Source organism: Gasterosteus aculeatus, chromosome 9 (genome assembly GCF_964276395.1).
Source record: "Gasterosteus aculeatus chromosome 9, fGasAcu3.hap1.1, whole genome shotgun sequence".
Classification (NCBI taxonomy): Eukaryota; Metazoa; Chordata; class Actinopteri; order Perciformes; family Gasterosteidae; genus Gasterosteus; species Gasterosteus aculeatus.
In genome coordinates, this window is record NC_135696.1 from 5,465,771 (window position 1) to 5,481,415 (window position 15,645).

At 42.7% G+C, this 15,645-nt stretch overlaps 1 protein-coding gene across 1 annotated transcript; it reads right to left on the reverse strand.

The window, feature by feature from the left end:
* Positions 1-1,281: 1,281 nt before the first annotated feature.
* Positions 1,282-3,407, reverse strand: LOC120825809 (uncharacterized). The gene is made up of 4 exons (XM_078080266.1): positions 3,106-3,407; positions 2,694-3,014; positions 2,301-2,425; positions 1,282-1,963 (listed from the first exon to the last, which is right to left on the reverse strand). Exons 1-4 carry the CDS (start codon positions 3,155-3,157, stop codon positions 1,847-1,849), a joined length of 615 nt encoding a protein of 204 aa, XP_077936392.1. The 5' UTR covers positions 3,158-3,407; the 3' UTR covers positions 1,282-1,846.
* Between the last annotated feature and the right edge of the window lie 12,238 nt (positions 3,408-15,645).

A 15,645-nucleotide genomic window follows, 5' to 3' on the forward strand; every position in this document is an offset into this window, starting at 1 on the left:
TTGGAATGTGAGGGACAGCTAGGACAGAGAGGTTTCAGGTTACAGCTGCAGATTCACACCTCGACGTGGAAGGGACAATGGAGGAGGTGACCCTTTGGAGAAGAGGCCAATGACATTCAAATGCACCAAGGAAGACACACCTCAAGAGTTTTCAAAGGACCATGGCGGGGGAAAGACTGTTAGAACTTCTCCTGCAGCCGCGTTGATAAGTCACTTCAGACTTGCTCAGAGGATTCTCTATTTCGCGAAATATTCCACTGTTCGCTTAGTATTTCACTTTGTAATTGTAATCCCTATTACGTTGTTCAGTTATTAAATAACTTTTGATTTTTGAATTTAAACGAATTGACTCATTCGTGTCCTCGTTTCCGGCCGGGACGAGAACAAAGGATTTGGTCCTCCCTCGAGAGCCTTCCGAAACCTTAACACCACCATCAGGAAGAAAATCCCCTGCTGCTGAGAGAAAATTGGTCAGGAGGGTGAAGAGTCCATTGAGAACCACCAAAAAGCAGATCTGCCAATAATTAGAAGATGCTGGAACACAGGTGTCCGTGTCCACAGTCAAGCGTGTTTTGTATCTCCATGGACTGGGAGGCTGCTGTGCAAGAATTGAGAATTAATATAGAAAAGCGGCACCTTAAGGCTCGAGGTTTGCTGCTGATCACATGGACAAAGATGAGACCTTTGAGGAAAGTTCTGTGGTCAGACGAAACAAAAATCAGTTCGGCCACAATGCCCAGCAATATGTTTGGAGGAGAAAAGGTGAGGCCTTTAACCCCAAGAATTAGGGTTTTAGAATGGCCTTCCCAAAGTCCTGACTTAAATTTCATTGTGAACATGTGGACAATGCTGAAGAAACAAGTCCATGTCAGAAAGCCATCAAATTTAACTGAACTGCACCAATTCTGTCAAGAGGAGCGGTAAAAGATTCAACGAGAAGCTTATGCCAGAAGCTTGTGGATGGCTACTAAAAGCGCCTAAAGTGAAAATGGCCAAGGGACATGTAACCAAATATTAACACTGCTGTATGTATATTTTTGACCCAGCAGATTTGATAACCTTTTCTGTTAACCCATAATAAAGTCATAAAAGAAGCAAACTTCATGAATGTTTGTTCCAATCACTCTTTGTCACAAAAAACAGACACTTCTACCAGAGGAAAACTGAAGAGAGCCATGACATGATGTTCTTTACAAATGTATGTCAACTTTTGACCACAACTGTATGTGTCTTAGTAAATAAGAAATGTCATACAGCGAGATCAAGGCAACCACAAGAAACAACAATTATCAAAATTTATGAAAATCATATTCATTACCTGAGATACAGATTTACAATAACCATTTGCATCATCACTACCTTTCCCATCAGGAAGCACATTATTATAACAAACATATGTCATATTTGTCTCAATAATCATATTATGAATTTTAGGATTGCATTAGATAGGTACTCATTTCTAAACTGAAGGCTGTCGACTTGCAAAACAACCCCTAAAACATCCCCCCACTCCTCAGTATGTGGTTTGCGCCCACACGTGCAGACGTTTCGCACGCAACTTTTGATGTATATCAGCCTCTACTCTGTTTTTCAAGAGCAACGCATGCTCTAGATATTAATCACACTTCCTTTTGTGTCTCTTACCTGCTCATCACATACTGTTAGCGCTCGCCCTACAGAGCTACGAAACCTTGCAGAACCTTTTAAAGCAGTTAATCACAATTCTATTGAAGAAAACAAACACTGAAACACATTGTTCAGCTGTATAACATGGATTTCTAATTTTGTCTCAAAAAGGTACATCAGCCTGAAGAAGAAGACCACCTGTAGGCCGAGCTAAGTGCTGCTAAGCAGAAGCACACGGGCCGGGCGGCAGCTCCTCTCGCGCAGGACTCATGACTTCATACACGTTGTCATTGGATAACGGCCCCGGGACTCTACTGCTGCTACTCCATCGCCTCACCTGTTGGTGGTCAAATATCACAATAGAGATTGTTGGATAGTGTTAAGGTGTTTACAGATGGCAGGACATTACAGGCCTTCTTAAGGCCATGTTTTCAGGAAGCTGAAACTATTTCCATAGTGGTAAAGTAAATACAATGATGGTTCTTACTGCAGGTGAAAGGGATAAAACACAAGGTTGGATTTCTCCAAATAGAAAATAATATATGCTAAGAAGAGAAATAAAAAGCCATAGGTGCAAAGAAATGTTTCATTATAAAATGACAGTTTACAGATCCCCTGAATTTAAACGTTTCACCACCCCCGCTAACAGATGAATGTGAGGGACCTGAACTCACCCTGGAGACGACCAGCAGGATGAAGGGGATGGTTACCAGCATGCAAGCGGTGAAGGCGGCGATGATGATAAACACCCGACATGGACTTTTGTCGTAGCCAAGGGGGCAAGGACACGGTGCAACTCCTGTTTGCAAAGGATTCAAAGACAAAACAATTATGTCTTTGAACTTATCATACAAAAAATCTTTTCCCCAAATCTCATCTCAGTCTCATCAAACTTAGTGGAATAAAAAGTGTATTTTTTCCTTACAGAAAGTGGCATTAGGATTACATTGAATAAAATAACTGAAAAAAAAGATACTTTAGGTTTGCACAACGCTCTATTTAGGTCACTCTCCTCACTCGGTCTGCAGACTTGTAGTTTGTTAAGAAGATGAAGGAAAGACACTTACCTCTTACAAAGAGTATGTAGTTGCTGCATGATGTTTCACCACTTGGAAAGGTGACATAGACACACTTGTAGAATCCAGAGTCGTTCACGCTCAGCGTGCTGATGGTCACTGTGTGTTTGCTCAGAGATCCATTCGTTTGAATCCTCTCTATGAAGGCATCTCCCGGGGTTGTTTCGTCACCTGAGTCTGGATAGTACACCACCTGTATCCGCGGCTTGTGTTCCCGATACAGATAAAGATACATCCCGTCATACCCTTTGTCGCAGCTGGAACATCCCAAGGTGACGTTATCGCCAGAATCTCGCCACACTGCGTTGGTCTCTGTTACAAAAAGGGGTGAAAGGATCTGATTAGAGGGTTTTAAAAAAAATGCAGGCAGTATTTCTAGAAGCGGACGTGAATGGTTGTGTACCTGCATTGACGCAAAGACAGAGCGACATGGCAAACCAACCGATGAGGTTCATCTCGCGGCTGTGACTGCAAGCTGTCTTTGTCTCTCACACATAGGCAGTGCTGCGAACTGTGCCATACACTGTTTGATGTGGTGTGATGCTGTGAAATCTCTCACATTGACTTGTCTCTCTGGGCCTATTGAATCAGATCCATTGTGAGGCAATTCTATCTGTATTGCATATTTCAATAACAGGGCAAAAAATGTTTCACGTAAAACCATTAAAAACATTCAACCATAAGGCAGGAAGATTTAAAAACAGTTAAGAACATTGATTGAAAGAGGAAAAAAAAACTTTCATTAAAACGATGAAAAAGAGATTAAAAACTGAAAATAGAATAAAATTTGCATGCACAAATGGTCACTTAAAGGCCGCAGGAAACAGGAAAGTCTGGACTTAAAAGCTGCTTTTCCATGTTTAGTTTTGACTCTGCGAAGAGAAAGTAGACCCGTCCCAGGCGACCTAAAGGTCAGTGGCGTTTTATAAGGTATCAACAGATCAGAACTGCACTTTGACCCCGAACCATTCAGTGCTTTGTGAACCAACAGAAGGGTTTCGAAGTCAATTACTGGAAGCCTGTGTAAAGACCGGATTAGCGGAGTGAGTGACACACATGCTTGTGTACTTTGAGAGGACCTTGTTGGGAGGATTTAATTCCATTCTTTATTAGCCCGTCGCGGCTCCTCCTCGGCCTTGCAGGGGCGGTTCCTCCTGCAGGCAGAGGAGGGTCTTTAGCGATTGGAGCCACCTGGGCTCTAGGTATAAGAAGGCCTCTAACCACTTCTGTTTTGCTCTCTGCTCCTCCAGGTATGATCCTGTTTTGTTTGTTCCTTTGAAGGTTTTACGTTGTTCACACTCAGTCATGTTTACACATACGGATTCACTCAACCATGCACCTTACATACACCTTACACTATGACATTCGCACACCTCATTCCTTTTCTTTGTTTAAAGTTACTAGTTTTTGACTTATAATAAACCCTTCTCTTGATTGGCCTATACTTGGTGTTTGTGTCCCCTCATTCTTGCCACAGGCTATGAGCCGGCCTGTGACAAATGGGGGCTCGTCCTTAAGTTAAAGTTAATTATACTTTAGTCGTTAGTATTTGAGTATTCTAATAGTTTGCCTTATTTGGTTAAGGTCTAGATTGTTTTGGCTTTGTCATTGATTATATTTGTTTACTTGAAGTTTGGTTCATGTTGATTATTGTTTTGTAGTTAGCTTGGGTTAATCATGTTAGGTTAGATTGCCAAACTTTTTGTTTGAGGGGATGCTTTAGTTTGGCCAATATTGTTGGAGAGAGCATTGAGAGCCAGGTCTTCCTTTTGTTTGGTTAGCTTTATAGTTTGAGTTCACAATTCACTCTGCTTTTTCTGGGGTTTTGTTCAGATGGGAGTCCTCTCCTTTTGAGGCTTATCAGCGAGTATCAATAGGAGGCTCGTGGTGTTTTTGTTTTAGGTGGCAGTGAACGTGGGTAGAGCTTCCCTTGTTTCCTTTTCCCCTACATCGGCTCGGGAGCACCTCCGTGGATGTGGGGGGGCAGCCAGCTTCTGGTTGTCTTTCCACTCTGCTGGTTTTGTGTGCATAAAAACCCACCACATGTGACTGCACGAAGACTAGGGGCCAGTTGGTTAGTTTTTTTTGGAGAATAGTGGGGTGTGGCTCCTGTCCTTAAACCCAGACTGGCAGTAGGTGAATTGTGTACATTTTTTTTTTCCCTCAGAGATGGTAATGGTTGTATTGGTTGAGGAAAATGTCTTCTATTCTAAGTGGTTTTGTTCAAACTCCTTCAGAGGTAGCTTTGGAATTGTGTACTAAGGAGCAGTTAATTGAAATTGCTGACCATTATAAGATTGAGATTGATGATGGAAAACTTAAAGAGTCTGTCAAAGCTAGATTAAAGCAGGGTCTTAGAGAAATAGGTGTTCTTTGGGATAACTCTGTTAGTGAGGGTGCAAGTTTTCAGTCTAGCCTTTCATTAACTTTTGAGCAGCAGCGGGAGCTGTTGCAAATGCAGTTAGAGATAGCACGATTGCGGAATGTCAATAGACCAGAAGGAGTACAACAGTTTGACGTTTCACAGAATCTTCGTTTGTTGCCTAAATTTGATGAGTCAGATCCAGACACATACTTTACGCTATTTGATCGTATTGCAGAAGCTAGAGCTTGGTCAGATCTGGACATGACTATGTTGTTGCAATGTGCACTTACAGGTAAGGCACGTGAGGCTTTTTCAGCACTGAGTGTAGCTGACAGTAAAGTTTATGCTAAAGTTAAATCGGCAGTTCTGAAGGTCTACGAGCTCGTACCAGAGGCATATCGTCAACGTTTTCGTTACAGGAAGAAACAAGATTCGCAGACTTATTCTGAATTTGTTCGCGATTTGACTTCTGCATTTAATCGTTGGTGTACAGCTTCTGAAGCTAGTACATTTGAGGATCTGTCTAACTTGATCGTGTTAGAACAGTTCAAAAACTCTGTATCTGACCAGGTTGCTACATACATTAATGAGCGAAAAGTTAAGTCGCCAAGTGATGCAGCAGTCCTTGCAGATGAGCACAGGTTAACACATAAAAGCCATTTTGAGTCAAATAGTGATATGCACTTTAAAAACTTTACTCCTAGGAATAGTAAGTCACCTTTTTCTGGAGCTTCGTTCCAAAGGCCACAGAAGTTTGGTTTTGGGGGACCTAAAGCACCATTAAAAGATAATACCTGTCGCTACTGTTTAGTTGAAGGACATTGGAAGAAAGATTGTCCGTTACTTAGATCAAAGAAGTTAGCTCAAGCTAAACCGGCTGTGATGGCCGTTTCTGGTACAGCCTCTGACCATCAGGGTGAGTTTTTTCAGCCAAAAGTTGAGTTTGGTTCTCAATCTCACCAAGGTGACTTTTCAGCTTTTGTTTCGGATGGTGTGGTGTCGCTGGTAGATGGCAACCACAATGTTCCAATTAGGATCTTAAGAGACACTGGAGCTTTGGATTCTTTTATTTTGGAGTCCATTTTGCCTTTCTCTAAGGTGTCGGATACTGGCAGTTGTGTAATGGTACGTGGCATGGGTTTAGTTCCATTCTCTTCCCCTTTACATGTAGTAACTCTAAAATGTGGTCTGGTAGCGGGTGATGTAGCGGTTGGGGTTAGACCCCAGTTGCCAGTAGAGGGAATACACATGATTCTGGGGAATGACTTGGCAGGTAGTAAGGTGTGGGCGGATGGCAAAATAAACATTAAGAAGCACCCTTCAGTGCCCCCTGCAAAGGTATCTCCAGAATACAGTTGTGTGTCTCCTGAGGTATTTCCAGGGTGTGCTGTTACCCGCTCTGCTGCACTCAAGAAGATTGAGAGTAAGCCAGAAAGTCTCGAGTTGCCAGTTAAACTTCAAACTGAACAGTTGACTAGTTCTAGAGAGTCATTGATAGCTGAGCAAAAGGCCGATACTACCTTAACTGATCTGTTTGATAGAGTTGTTCCTGAGGCAGCGGTGAGGAATAATGCTCAGTGCTATTTTCTTCTTGAGGGACTGTTGGTCAGGAAATGGGTTCCACACTCTGTTCAGGGTCTAGGCGAACCAGTTTTTCAGATAGTTGTACCTACTGTTTTGCGAAACAAAGTGTTGCAAACTTCACATGGTGAGGTGGCAGGTCACATGGGTGTTCGTAAAACTTATGATCGCATACTCAGGCATTTTTTCTGGCCTTGTTTAAAGCGAGCTGTAGCTCAGTTTATTAAAACTTGTCCTACGTGTCAGCGCACAAGCAAGCCAAACCAGGTTGTGAAGCCAGCTCCTTTGTATCCAATACCAGCCATAGGACAACCTTTTGAGCATCTTATTATCGATTGTGTTGGGCCTTTACCACGGTCTAAGTCAGGTCATAACTACTTATTAACTGTTATGTGTCACGCAACGAGATATCCGGCAGCTTTTCCCTTGCGTACCATAACTTCAAAAGCAGTAGTTAGAGCATTAACTCAATTCATTTCTACATTTGGAATTCCAAAAATCATCCAGTCAGATCGGGGTTCTAACTTTACCTCCCATTTATTTGCTCAGGTTCTCAAACAGCTAAAAGTTAAACACAACAAGTCTACTGCGTTCCATGCCCAGAGCCAGGGAGCTTTGGAACGATTTCACCAAACTTTAAAATCTTTGCTTCGTTCGTACTGTACAGAACTGTCTGCAGATTGGGAGGAGGGGTTACCTTGGTTACTACTATCTGCTCGTGAGGTAGTACAGGAGAGCACAGGGTTCAGCCCAAATGATTTGGTGTTTGGTCATAAGGTACGGGGGCCTTTAGCAGTGCTGCAGGATGGTTGTTTGCCTGAAGAACCACCTCGGAACCTCATTGACTATGTAAATGGATTTAGGCTGAAGTTGTATAGAGCTGGAGAACTGGCGAAAGAAAAGCTAAAATGTTCTCAAAAGAAAATGAAATTGAGATATGACCGACAGGCGGAGTTGCGTGAGTTTACTCCCGGTGATCGTGTACTTGCTCTTTTGCCTCTTGTAAGTTCACCTTTTCAGGCAAAATACTGTGGTCCTTTTAATGTGTTGCGCAAAGTGTCAGATTTGAACTATCTTATTGAAACTCCGGGGTATAGGAAGTCCTCTAAATTATGCCATGTGAACCTGTTAAAATGTTATCACTCCCGTGATCAAAGCAAAGTGGAGGGAACTCGAGTAGTGAAGTCAGCGTTGACTGCTGCTCCAGTCACTGTATCTTGTGGCTTAAACTTTGTGGATGGAGGAGGTCATTAGGGTTTCTGATAAAGTCCTGCAGGGTCGGTTGAAAAACTCCCAGACTTTGCAAAACCTTGGGGTTTTGGTAGATCATTTAGATTTGGAGAAACGTGATGAATTGGTAACTCTAATTAGAAACTACAATGTTTTGTTTTCTGACAGTCCATCACAAACCCATTTACTAGAGCATGACATAGACATCGGAGATGCGAAGCCTATCAAACAGAGATTTTACCGTGTACCTGAGGAGAAGAGACTAAAATTGGAAACAGAGGTACAGTATATGTTGGACAATGGTATTGCTGAGCCATGTTGTTCCGATTGGGCTTCCCCCTGTCTTCTTGTAAAAAAGTCTGATTCCACTTTCAGACCCTGCACTGATTATAGAAAAATTAACAATGTTACCAAAGCAGACCTTTACCCTCTTCCTAGGATGGAGGATTGTATTGATCAAGTTGGGTCTGCAAAGTTTGTTAGCAAATTTGATCTTTTAAAGGGATATTGGCAAGTGCCCCTTACCAAAAGGGCTGGTGAGATTGCTGCTTTTATAACACCATTTGGCTTATTCTCGTACACAGTGATGCCTTTCGGTTTGCGGAATGCTCCAGCCACCTTCCAACGGCTGATGAATCGTGTGGTCTCAGGTCTGGAAGGCTGTGCCGTATATTTGGATGACGTGGTCGTCTACTCTGACTCATGGGAGGAGCATATCTGCAGAGTGCAAGCCTTGTTTCAAAGACTGGTGTGGGCCAGGTTGACCATCAATTTGGCAAAGTGTGAGTTTGCCAAAGCTACAGTCACATACCTAGACAAGGTGGTTGGTCAGGGTTTTGTTTGTCCCGTGGAAGCAAAAGTCCAGGCTGTGAAGCAGTTTCCACAGCCCTCTACAAAGAAGGAACTCATGCGCTTCCTGGGAATGGCGGGGTACTACCGTGCTTTCTGTAAAAACTTTTCGGTAGTAGTGTCCCCACTGACAAATTTGTTGAAGGCTAAAGCTGAATTCATCTGGTCCACCCACTGTCAAGAGGCATTTGATGCAGTTAAGGCTCTTCTGTGTTTGTCGCCTGTGTTGGCAGCACCAAATTTCGAGAAACCTTTTAAATTACAGGTAGATGCCAGTCAAATCGGTGCTGGGGCTGTGCTTCTCCAGGAAAATGATGACCAAGTTGAGTGTCCAGTCAGTTTCTTCTCCCGGAAATTTAATAAGTATCAGCAGAACTATTCTGTGATTGAAAAGGAGGCTTTAGGTCTCATTTGGGCTCTACAGCACTTCGAGGTCTATGTTGGTCACGGTTTGACCCCTTTAACTGTTTTCACTGACCACAACCCCCTCATTTTTTTGAAGTCCTTGCAAAATCCCAACCAGCGTTTGATGCGTTGGGCTTTGTTCCTGCAACCGTTCAACCTTGATATTAGACATATTAGTGGCAAGGATAATATCATTGCTGACGCTCTGTCCCGTGCTCCTGTAGCCTAGTTGGTATGTTCTTTCTGTTGACCCCTACGGGTTGTCTGCGCCTCTTTTCTCTTAATTTACTCCCTAGGTACCAGGGCTGCAGAGTTTGAGGTATGGACAGTCAGGCGGGGTACAGAGGGTGACTGTTAGGAGCCAGGACGGGTATTTCTTTTGTTGTATTTTGAGGGAACTGTTTGGATTGTTTTCAATGTGGGCCCCTCATCTTAAGGAGGGGGGTGTCACGGCTCCTCCTCGGCCTTGCAGGGGCGGTTCCTCCTGCAGGCAGAGGAGGGTCTTTAGCGATTGGAGCCACCTGGGCTCTAGGTATAAGAAGGCCTCTAACCACTTCTGTTTTGCTCTCTGCTCCTCCAGGTATGATCCTGTTTTGTTTGTTCCTTTGAAGGTTTTACGTTGTTCACACTCAGTCATGTTTACACATACGGATTCACTCAACCATGCACCTTACATACACCTTACACTATGACATTCGCACACCTCATTCCTTTTCTTTGTTTAAAGTTACTAGTTTTTGACTTATAATAAACCCTTCTCTTGATTGGCCTATACTTGGTGTGTGTGTCCCCTCATTCTTGCCACAGGCTATGAGCCGGCCTGTGACAGCCCCCAAATAAGAAGCAAATATCTGTCTATTGTTCAGGCACATTGTGATGTATTAAAATGTACAGTTCTTGAGAAACGCCCATATTATTATGGTCTAAATTCTATACATACATACATATATTGTACACCTAAACTTAGGAATGTGACCGGAGTCATGAGACCAGGTCTATAACGAAGAGACGACACAAAGAACCACCGTCACAAGATGGATGGCCAATAATTGAGAATTAATATTGAATATGGAACCGTTAACTCATTGGAGAAGAGATCAAGAAGAGGGATGTGATGACAACCGGAGGATTCTTTGGGTTATAATATAATGGTTAAATAAAAGCCCCTCCCCTGAACCGTTTGCCCGACTACTACCCCCCCTGAAGTTGTAAACCTAACACTGGTCCACTCTACTTCCATTAGGGATGAGTTGAGATCACCCCCTGGTGGAGGATTTGGGTGTTTGCAAAACGGAACAAAGCTGTGAAAAACAATTTAAAAAACAGCAATTTAACAAGAAAGCAGTGGACAAAAAAACAGGAACACCTCAACATTTCATAACAATAACAGAATTTTCAAAATCCTCCTATGTTCTGTAGCCTCTGATGGAACCCTCGTGCATTCAAAATTAGTCCCGACAACTAATCTATTACTCAAACATTGCCGCCGAATCTGCTCTGAATTCCCACAAATGTTCAGCTGCGGCCTTCAACAAAAAAAACACAAACATCTTCTTAGGATGGTGCCAGCAGAACTCTAAACCAAGGAGCTGGAGGAGGACTTTCGTCGGGGGAAAACGCTCTCCTCCGGTACTAGTGAACATCCAGGATACGGACATTGAGGTCGTGAGATCTTATAAGAACCTGGTTGTTCACTTGAACAATAAACTGGACTGGACAGATCACATTTGTGCGCTCTATAAAAAGGGTCAGAGCAGACTATCTGCTGAGGAGACCGAGGTCCTTTGGGGTGCAGGGTGCACTGGAAGGAAGGACCTTCTTTGACTCCGCCGCGGCACCTTCCATTTTATGGAATGGTCTGCTGGGGCAGTAGCATATCGGCGCCCGACGGGAAGAGACTCAACAAGCTCATCAAGAAGGCCAGCAGTGTGCTGGGGCGTCCACTGGACACGGTGGAGGTGCTGGGAGACAGGAGAATGAGGACTAAGCTATCACCCCTGATGAGCAACACCTCCCACCCCATGGTGGACGCCCTGGAAGCTCTGCTCCTTCAGGGCCTGATTCCCCCCCCGGTGGTTGAAGGAGAGGTACCGCAGGTCCTTCCCTCCTGCTGCTGTCAGGCTGCACAACCGACTGTGCACCCAGTGAACCACAGGACGTTAGATCACTGAAAACACCACCGAACAACACTAAAACAAATGTGCAATAAAAATGACAAGGCGCAATAACCACTGTGAAGTGTGTACATATACATATTTATTTAGTTCCTAGTGTTGTTATATTTAGTTACTGTGGTTTTTGTTCTTTTTATTTTTACTTCTATTACTATATTTTTCACTTATTTATTACTGTGGCTCTTGTCGTGTTGTTATTCATCATGTGTCTTGTGTGCACTGTTTACTTAGCTCTCGGGATTCCGTGGATTTCCCCATTGTGGGAGTAATAAAGGAATGTCTTATCTTTTCAAACAATAAACTTGAAAGTCTACGGTCATGCGCAGATTTATGACACTGTTCTGCACCTCCATTGACGGCGACTTGAATAGATCTGGCCTGCAGATTTGGAACTCATCATAAACTTACATGTGAGGCACGTGGAACTTGGATGTACTCCAACTGAGAGGATAATCTGCACCTCCGCATGCAATCAGCACAGCCCATAGACAAGCTAAAGCTACTAAACTCTCTCGGCCCTGATGTCGTCTGCATGCATCAACCCTTTAAAAACATATAGCTTCCATGATGAGCAACTCTTACTATTTGCACTTCTGCGATCAGGATGTTCTATTTATGTAACTCTAATAAATATAACTGGGGTAGACAAATTAACGAAAACGCATGTCAGTGTAATGAAATTTAACCGCACAGTAAACGGCAACCTCCAAAATGAAGTGAAACAGTTTCAACGAAAGCTGAAAACGATGACCTTCATGTAGGTGTGGTTTAATTGCACCCCTTTTGAATTAGACTGTATTACTTTAAGCGGATCAATACCAATTCAAGGGCACCTTTGATTACTTGTGTCAACAGGTGAGGTTGGTTCAGTACCACAAATTTAATGATGATCTCCTCTGCCACTCTGCTCCAACATGTTAGAATGCTAGTTGTCCACTGGATGGCAGGACTGAGGTGAATTGAATTGGGATTAAAACATTTAGATGAAGAGTTATTTTTGTCTGTGCTCTTTCAGAGGCACATTGTGTTCTAGCTCATCTGATAATCAAGATGTTTGTGCGTCGAATGTTGTGGTGGCAATGATGATCGTCTCCGATGTCGACTACCAGCACTTGGGTCCCTTAAACTGTGCGCAGGGAGTCTGGGACTCTTTTCAAACTCCTCTCCCCTCGTCTGATACAGGATTAGTTTGGTTGGTTGAGCGGCCAGAATCCGCTTGAGATCCGTTTACTAGTGAAACCGGACCAGTGTTTTTCTTCATAACGGGTAACAGTCTTTGGTCGGTTTGGGAAAACTAGAGACTGAGGTTGTGATGCTTAACCGTAAGTTCATAAAAGTACACTAATAAATCTAAATTTGACCGGGTGTTCTATTCACCGTGGACCGAGGGTCTTAAAGATGATTGTCCACATCATACTCCCATGTGGAATGATTGTAGATAGCAGATTAATTACTGTATTGTGATTTAAACATCTTGAAGTTCCTATGAGTCATTGTTTATGCTGTACACATGACATCCGTGGTGTAATGATCAACCCTGGGAGAAGGTTTTCAGTTTTGATCTTCTAGATTCTCTAGATTTCTTCCTTATTTTCCCCCATTTGGGAGGGTTTTTTAGGGAGTTTTAAATTGCAAGTGCTGGAATGGCGTCGCTATGAAAAAGAATTGAGCTGTAGTGTCTTACACTGATAAGATGCTTGTCTCCTGGCTGTAGAGACACAACAAGTTGTTTTGGAGGCCACCTGCATGTATAAGAACTGCCCTGTTGTGGGAGGAGGAAGTCTACTGAGCACGTAGCTGTTGTGACCTTTTTTTCCTTTGCAAGGAAATAAACAGAGAAAAACATATTTGAATCAGAGCCTTGTTCTTATTTACCGATTTGTCCGTGCAAAGTCTTCCACAACAATTTGGTGTCAGAAGTGGCCTCTCCTCTTCAGGATCGACCAAAGTAAGTAATTCTGCCCCAAACCTCATCAGATGCAGAGAGAGGGGCCTTCAACACGATCAAACCAAGGAAGATTTTCACTCAAATTGAGTAAGAAGTTGATATTCTGATTTCAAACGGGATGTTCTGAATTGTAACGGGTGATAACAGATTACGAAGATGTGAATTTAGAAAACTGGAGAAATAAGATCACATTAGCTAATTAGCTAATTGGATCTCTAACGAGGACAAATTTTCTTTTTACGGTTATGGAAACATGTCTATGAATTGATAAAAGTAATTGTAAAGTATTTCTGATCTTCTCATCATTATGCAGCTTTTTACTGGGGAAGACTGGGGCAATTTGCGGATTAACGATTGTATTCAAACTAACACTCTGAAATTGTACAATTGTGGCCTTAACCAAAAGAGCAATATATGGTTTGGGAAATCATAATTGTGAACAGGGAAACAAGGAACGGTATCGTATTTCAGATAATACTAATAGTCTGAAAATAGGTATTCGAGGCCTTTGACCTATATTTATTAACCAATTTTTTCGGTTGGGTTTTAACTTGTATTTTTCCAGGGTAAAAGAAAATCAAGACTTATAGTGACGACTATATTTTAAGGAATAAATATACTTTACCACGCCTGAAAGATGGGTGGTGTACATGTAAAAAGGAAGCGGAGGGATGTGATGAGACAGAAATATCAAAAATTAAAATGTTTTGTATGGAATGAATGTGAATGTAGGGAAAGAAAACGAATGGCTGAAGAACTATTGTGCGTTACCACCACAGTGTCTCACGAACCAGATTCAAAGGTTTGTGGACAAGATGACCGTGTTTGTTTTTCTGCCACGTGTCCGAGTCTAACAGATGCTGGAGGCCCTCTTCTCATCACATGTCCGCCAATACCGCAGGTCCCACATGCCGATCCGCAGCAAGAACCACCACCACCAGGTTCCAGAACACACAACCTCATTGACGCGAGGCGGGGGAGGAGGAGGCTGTATGTGAGGGGGAGACGGCATCCATGCTGACACCTCACAGGATAAGGGAAGTGACACACACACACACCGCCTGCAATGAAGAAATGCTTTCTGCAGTAACTGCATGCATCCACACACACACACACATCTGAGGAAAATCATTTGAAAATATACCTCACTATGGTGCGAGTTCAAGGGAAACTTTATCATTTTTGGTTGATTCGGGGGCTACACATTCTGTAATACAAAAAAAAGTATTTTCCAGCTGAGAAATCGAGTGGCAGACGTGTCTTCTCTTTTTCTAACTCAGTTGGTCCGTCGTGCCAGATCTCAAAGGCTCTTATCTGACAGTCATACTGAAGTGTTCCAGATGAATTCAAATGTTTATAACAAAAGGGAAGCAAAAAGCCTCAACGGAAGAAAGTAGGCGGAGGGCTGAGATACGAGAGGGAATGTTTTGTTTTAAACAGCACACACTGTGTCAACAAGTTACAATGTATCTGATTTCTACTACTTCTACATGAAATATCATCTTATTATCCACAGTCAACAGGACAGAAGGAATACTAATTGGCTATGAAGGCCACAGAGAGCCTGACATGAACCGAGCAGAGCAACAGTCAACCAGCAGAGAGAGACCGTCCGCACCTCGTGCAGAGTCAGAATCAGAAGCCATTAATTGCCAAATACACAATAAAACACTAAATGCACACACATCCTGTCAGTAGAATGCTGGACTCACAGCTCGGCAGTCATCACTGTTCATTATGATCTCAGCGGGTGCACCGCTTGGAATGCTGGAATGCTTTGGGTGCCTCTAATACTTGGTATTGGAGGACTACAGCAGCGTCGGGTAGATGCCACCAGGAATAACCAGTTTGAACCGAACAGAATTCTCAACAGGGATAGAGAATTGGGGAAAACTGCAGCAGGCTGAGGGGAATCATCCCGATCCCCTGACCGATTCTATGGAGGCCTCAATGGCCTCATTTGAATTACATTCTGACTCCGGATTATGAAACAATGATTTATTAGTCAGAAATAAGTGATACAATTATGAATAAAGTTATTATCTGCATTTGCAAAAACAGTAGACAGCGTGTTGTAAGATGTATATATATATATATATTTTTTTTTTAATGGTTTTAGACACATGAGAGTAATTCATGTGAGATTCTTTTTTTATGTCTTGGTTTTATGCAGTAAACATTCTTTTATGTTTTCCTTTTAATTAGTAGTTATAGTTAAACAAAAAGGAGGGAAATGTTGAAACTGCAATATTGTTCTACCTTCATACGACAGAGAGTCTGTGCTCACTTAGAGGCACGTGGTGTTCTGTGTCATCTTATAAACAAGATGCATGTGCGTCGATGTTTACAATGTTGTGGTGGTAAAGATGATTGTCTCCGAGGCCGACTGCT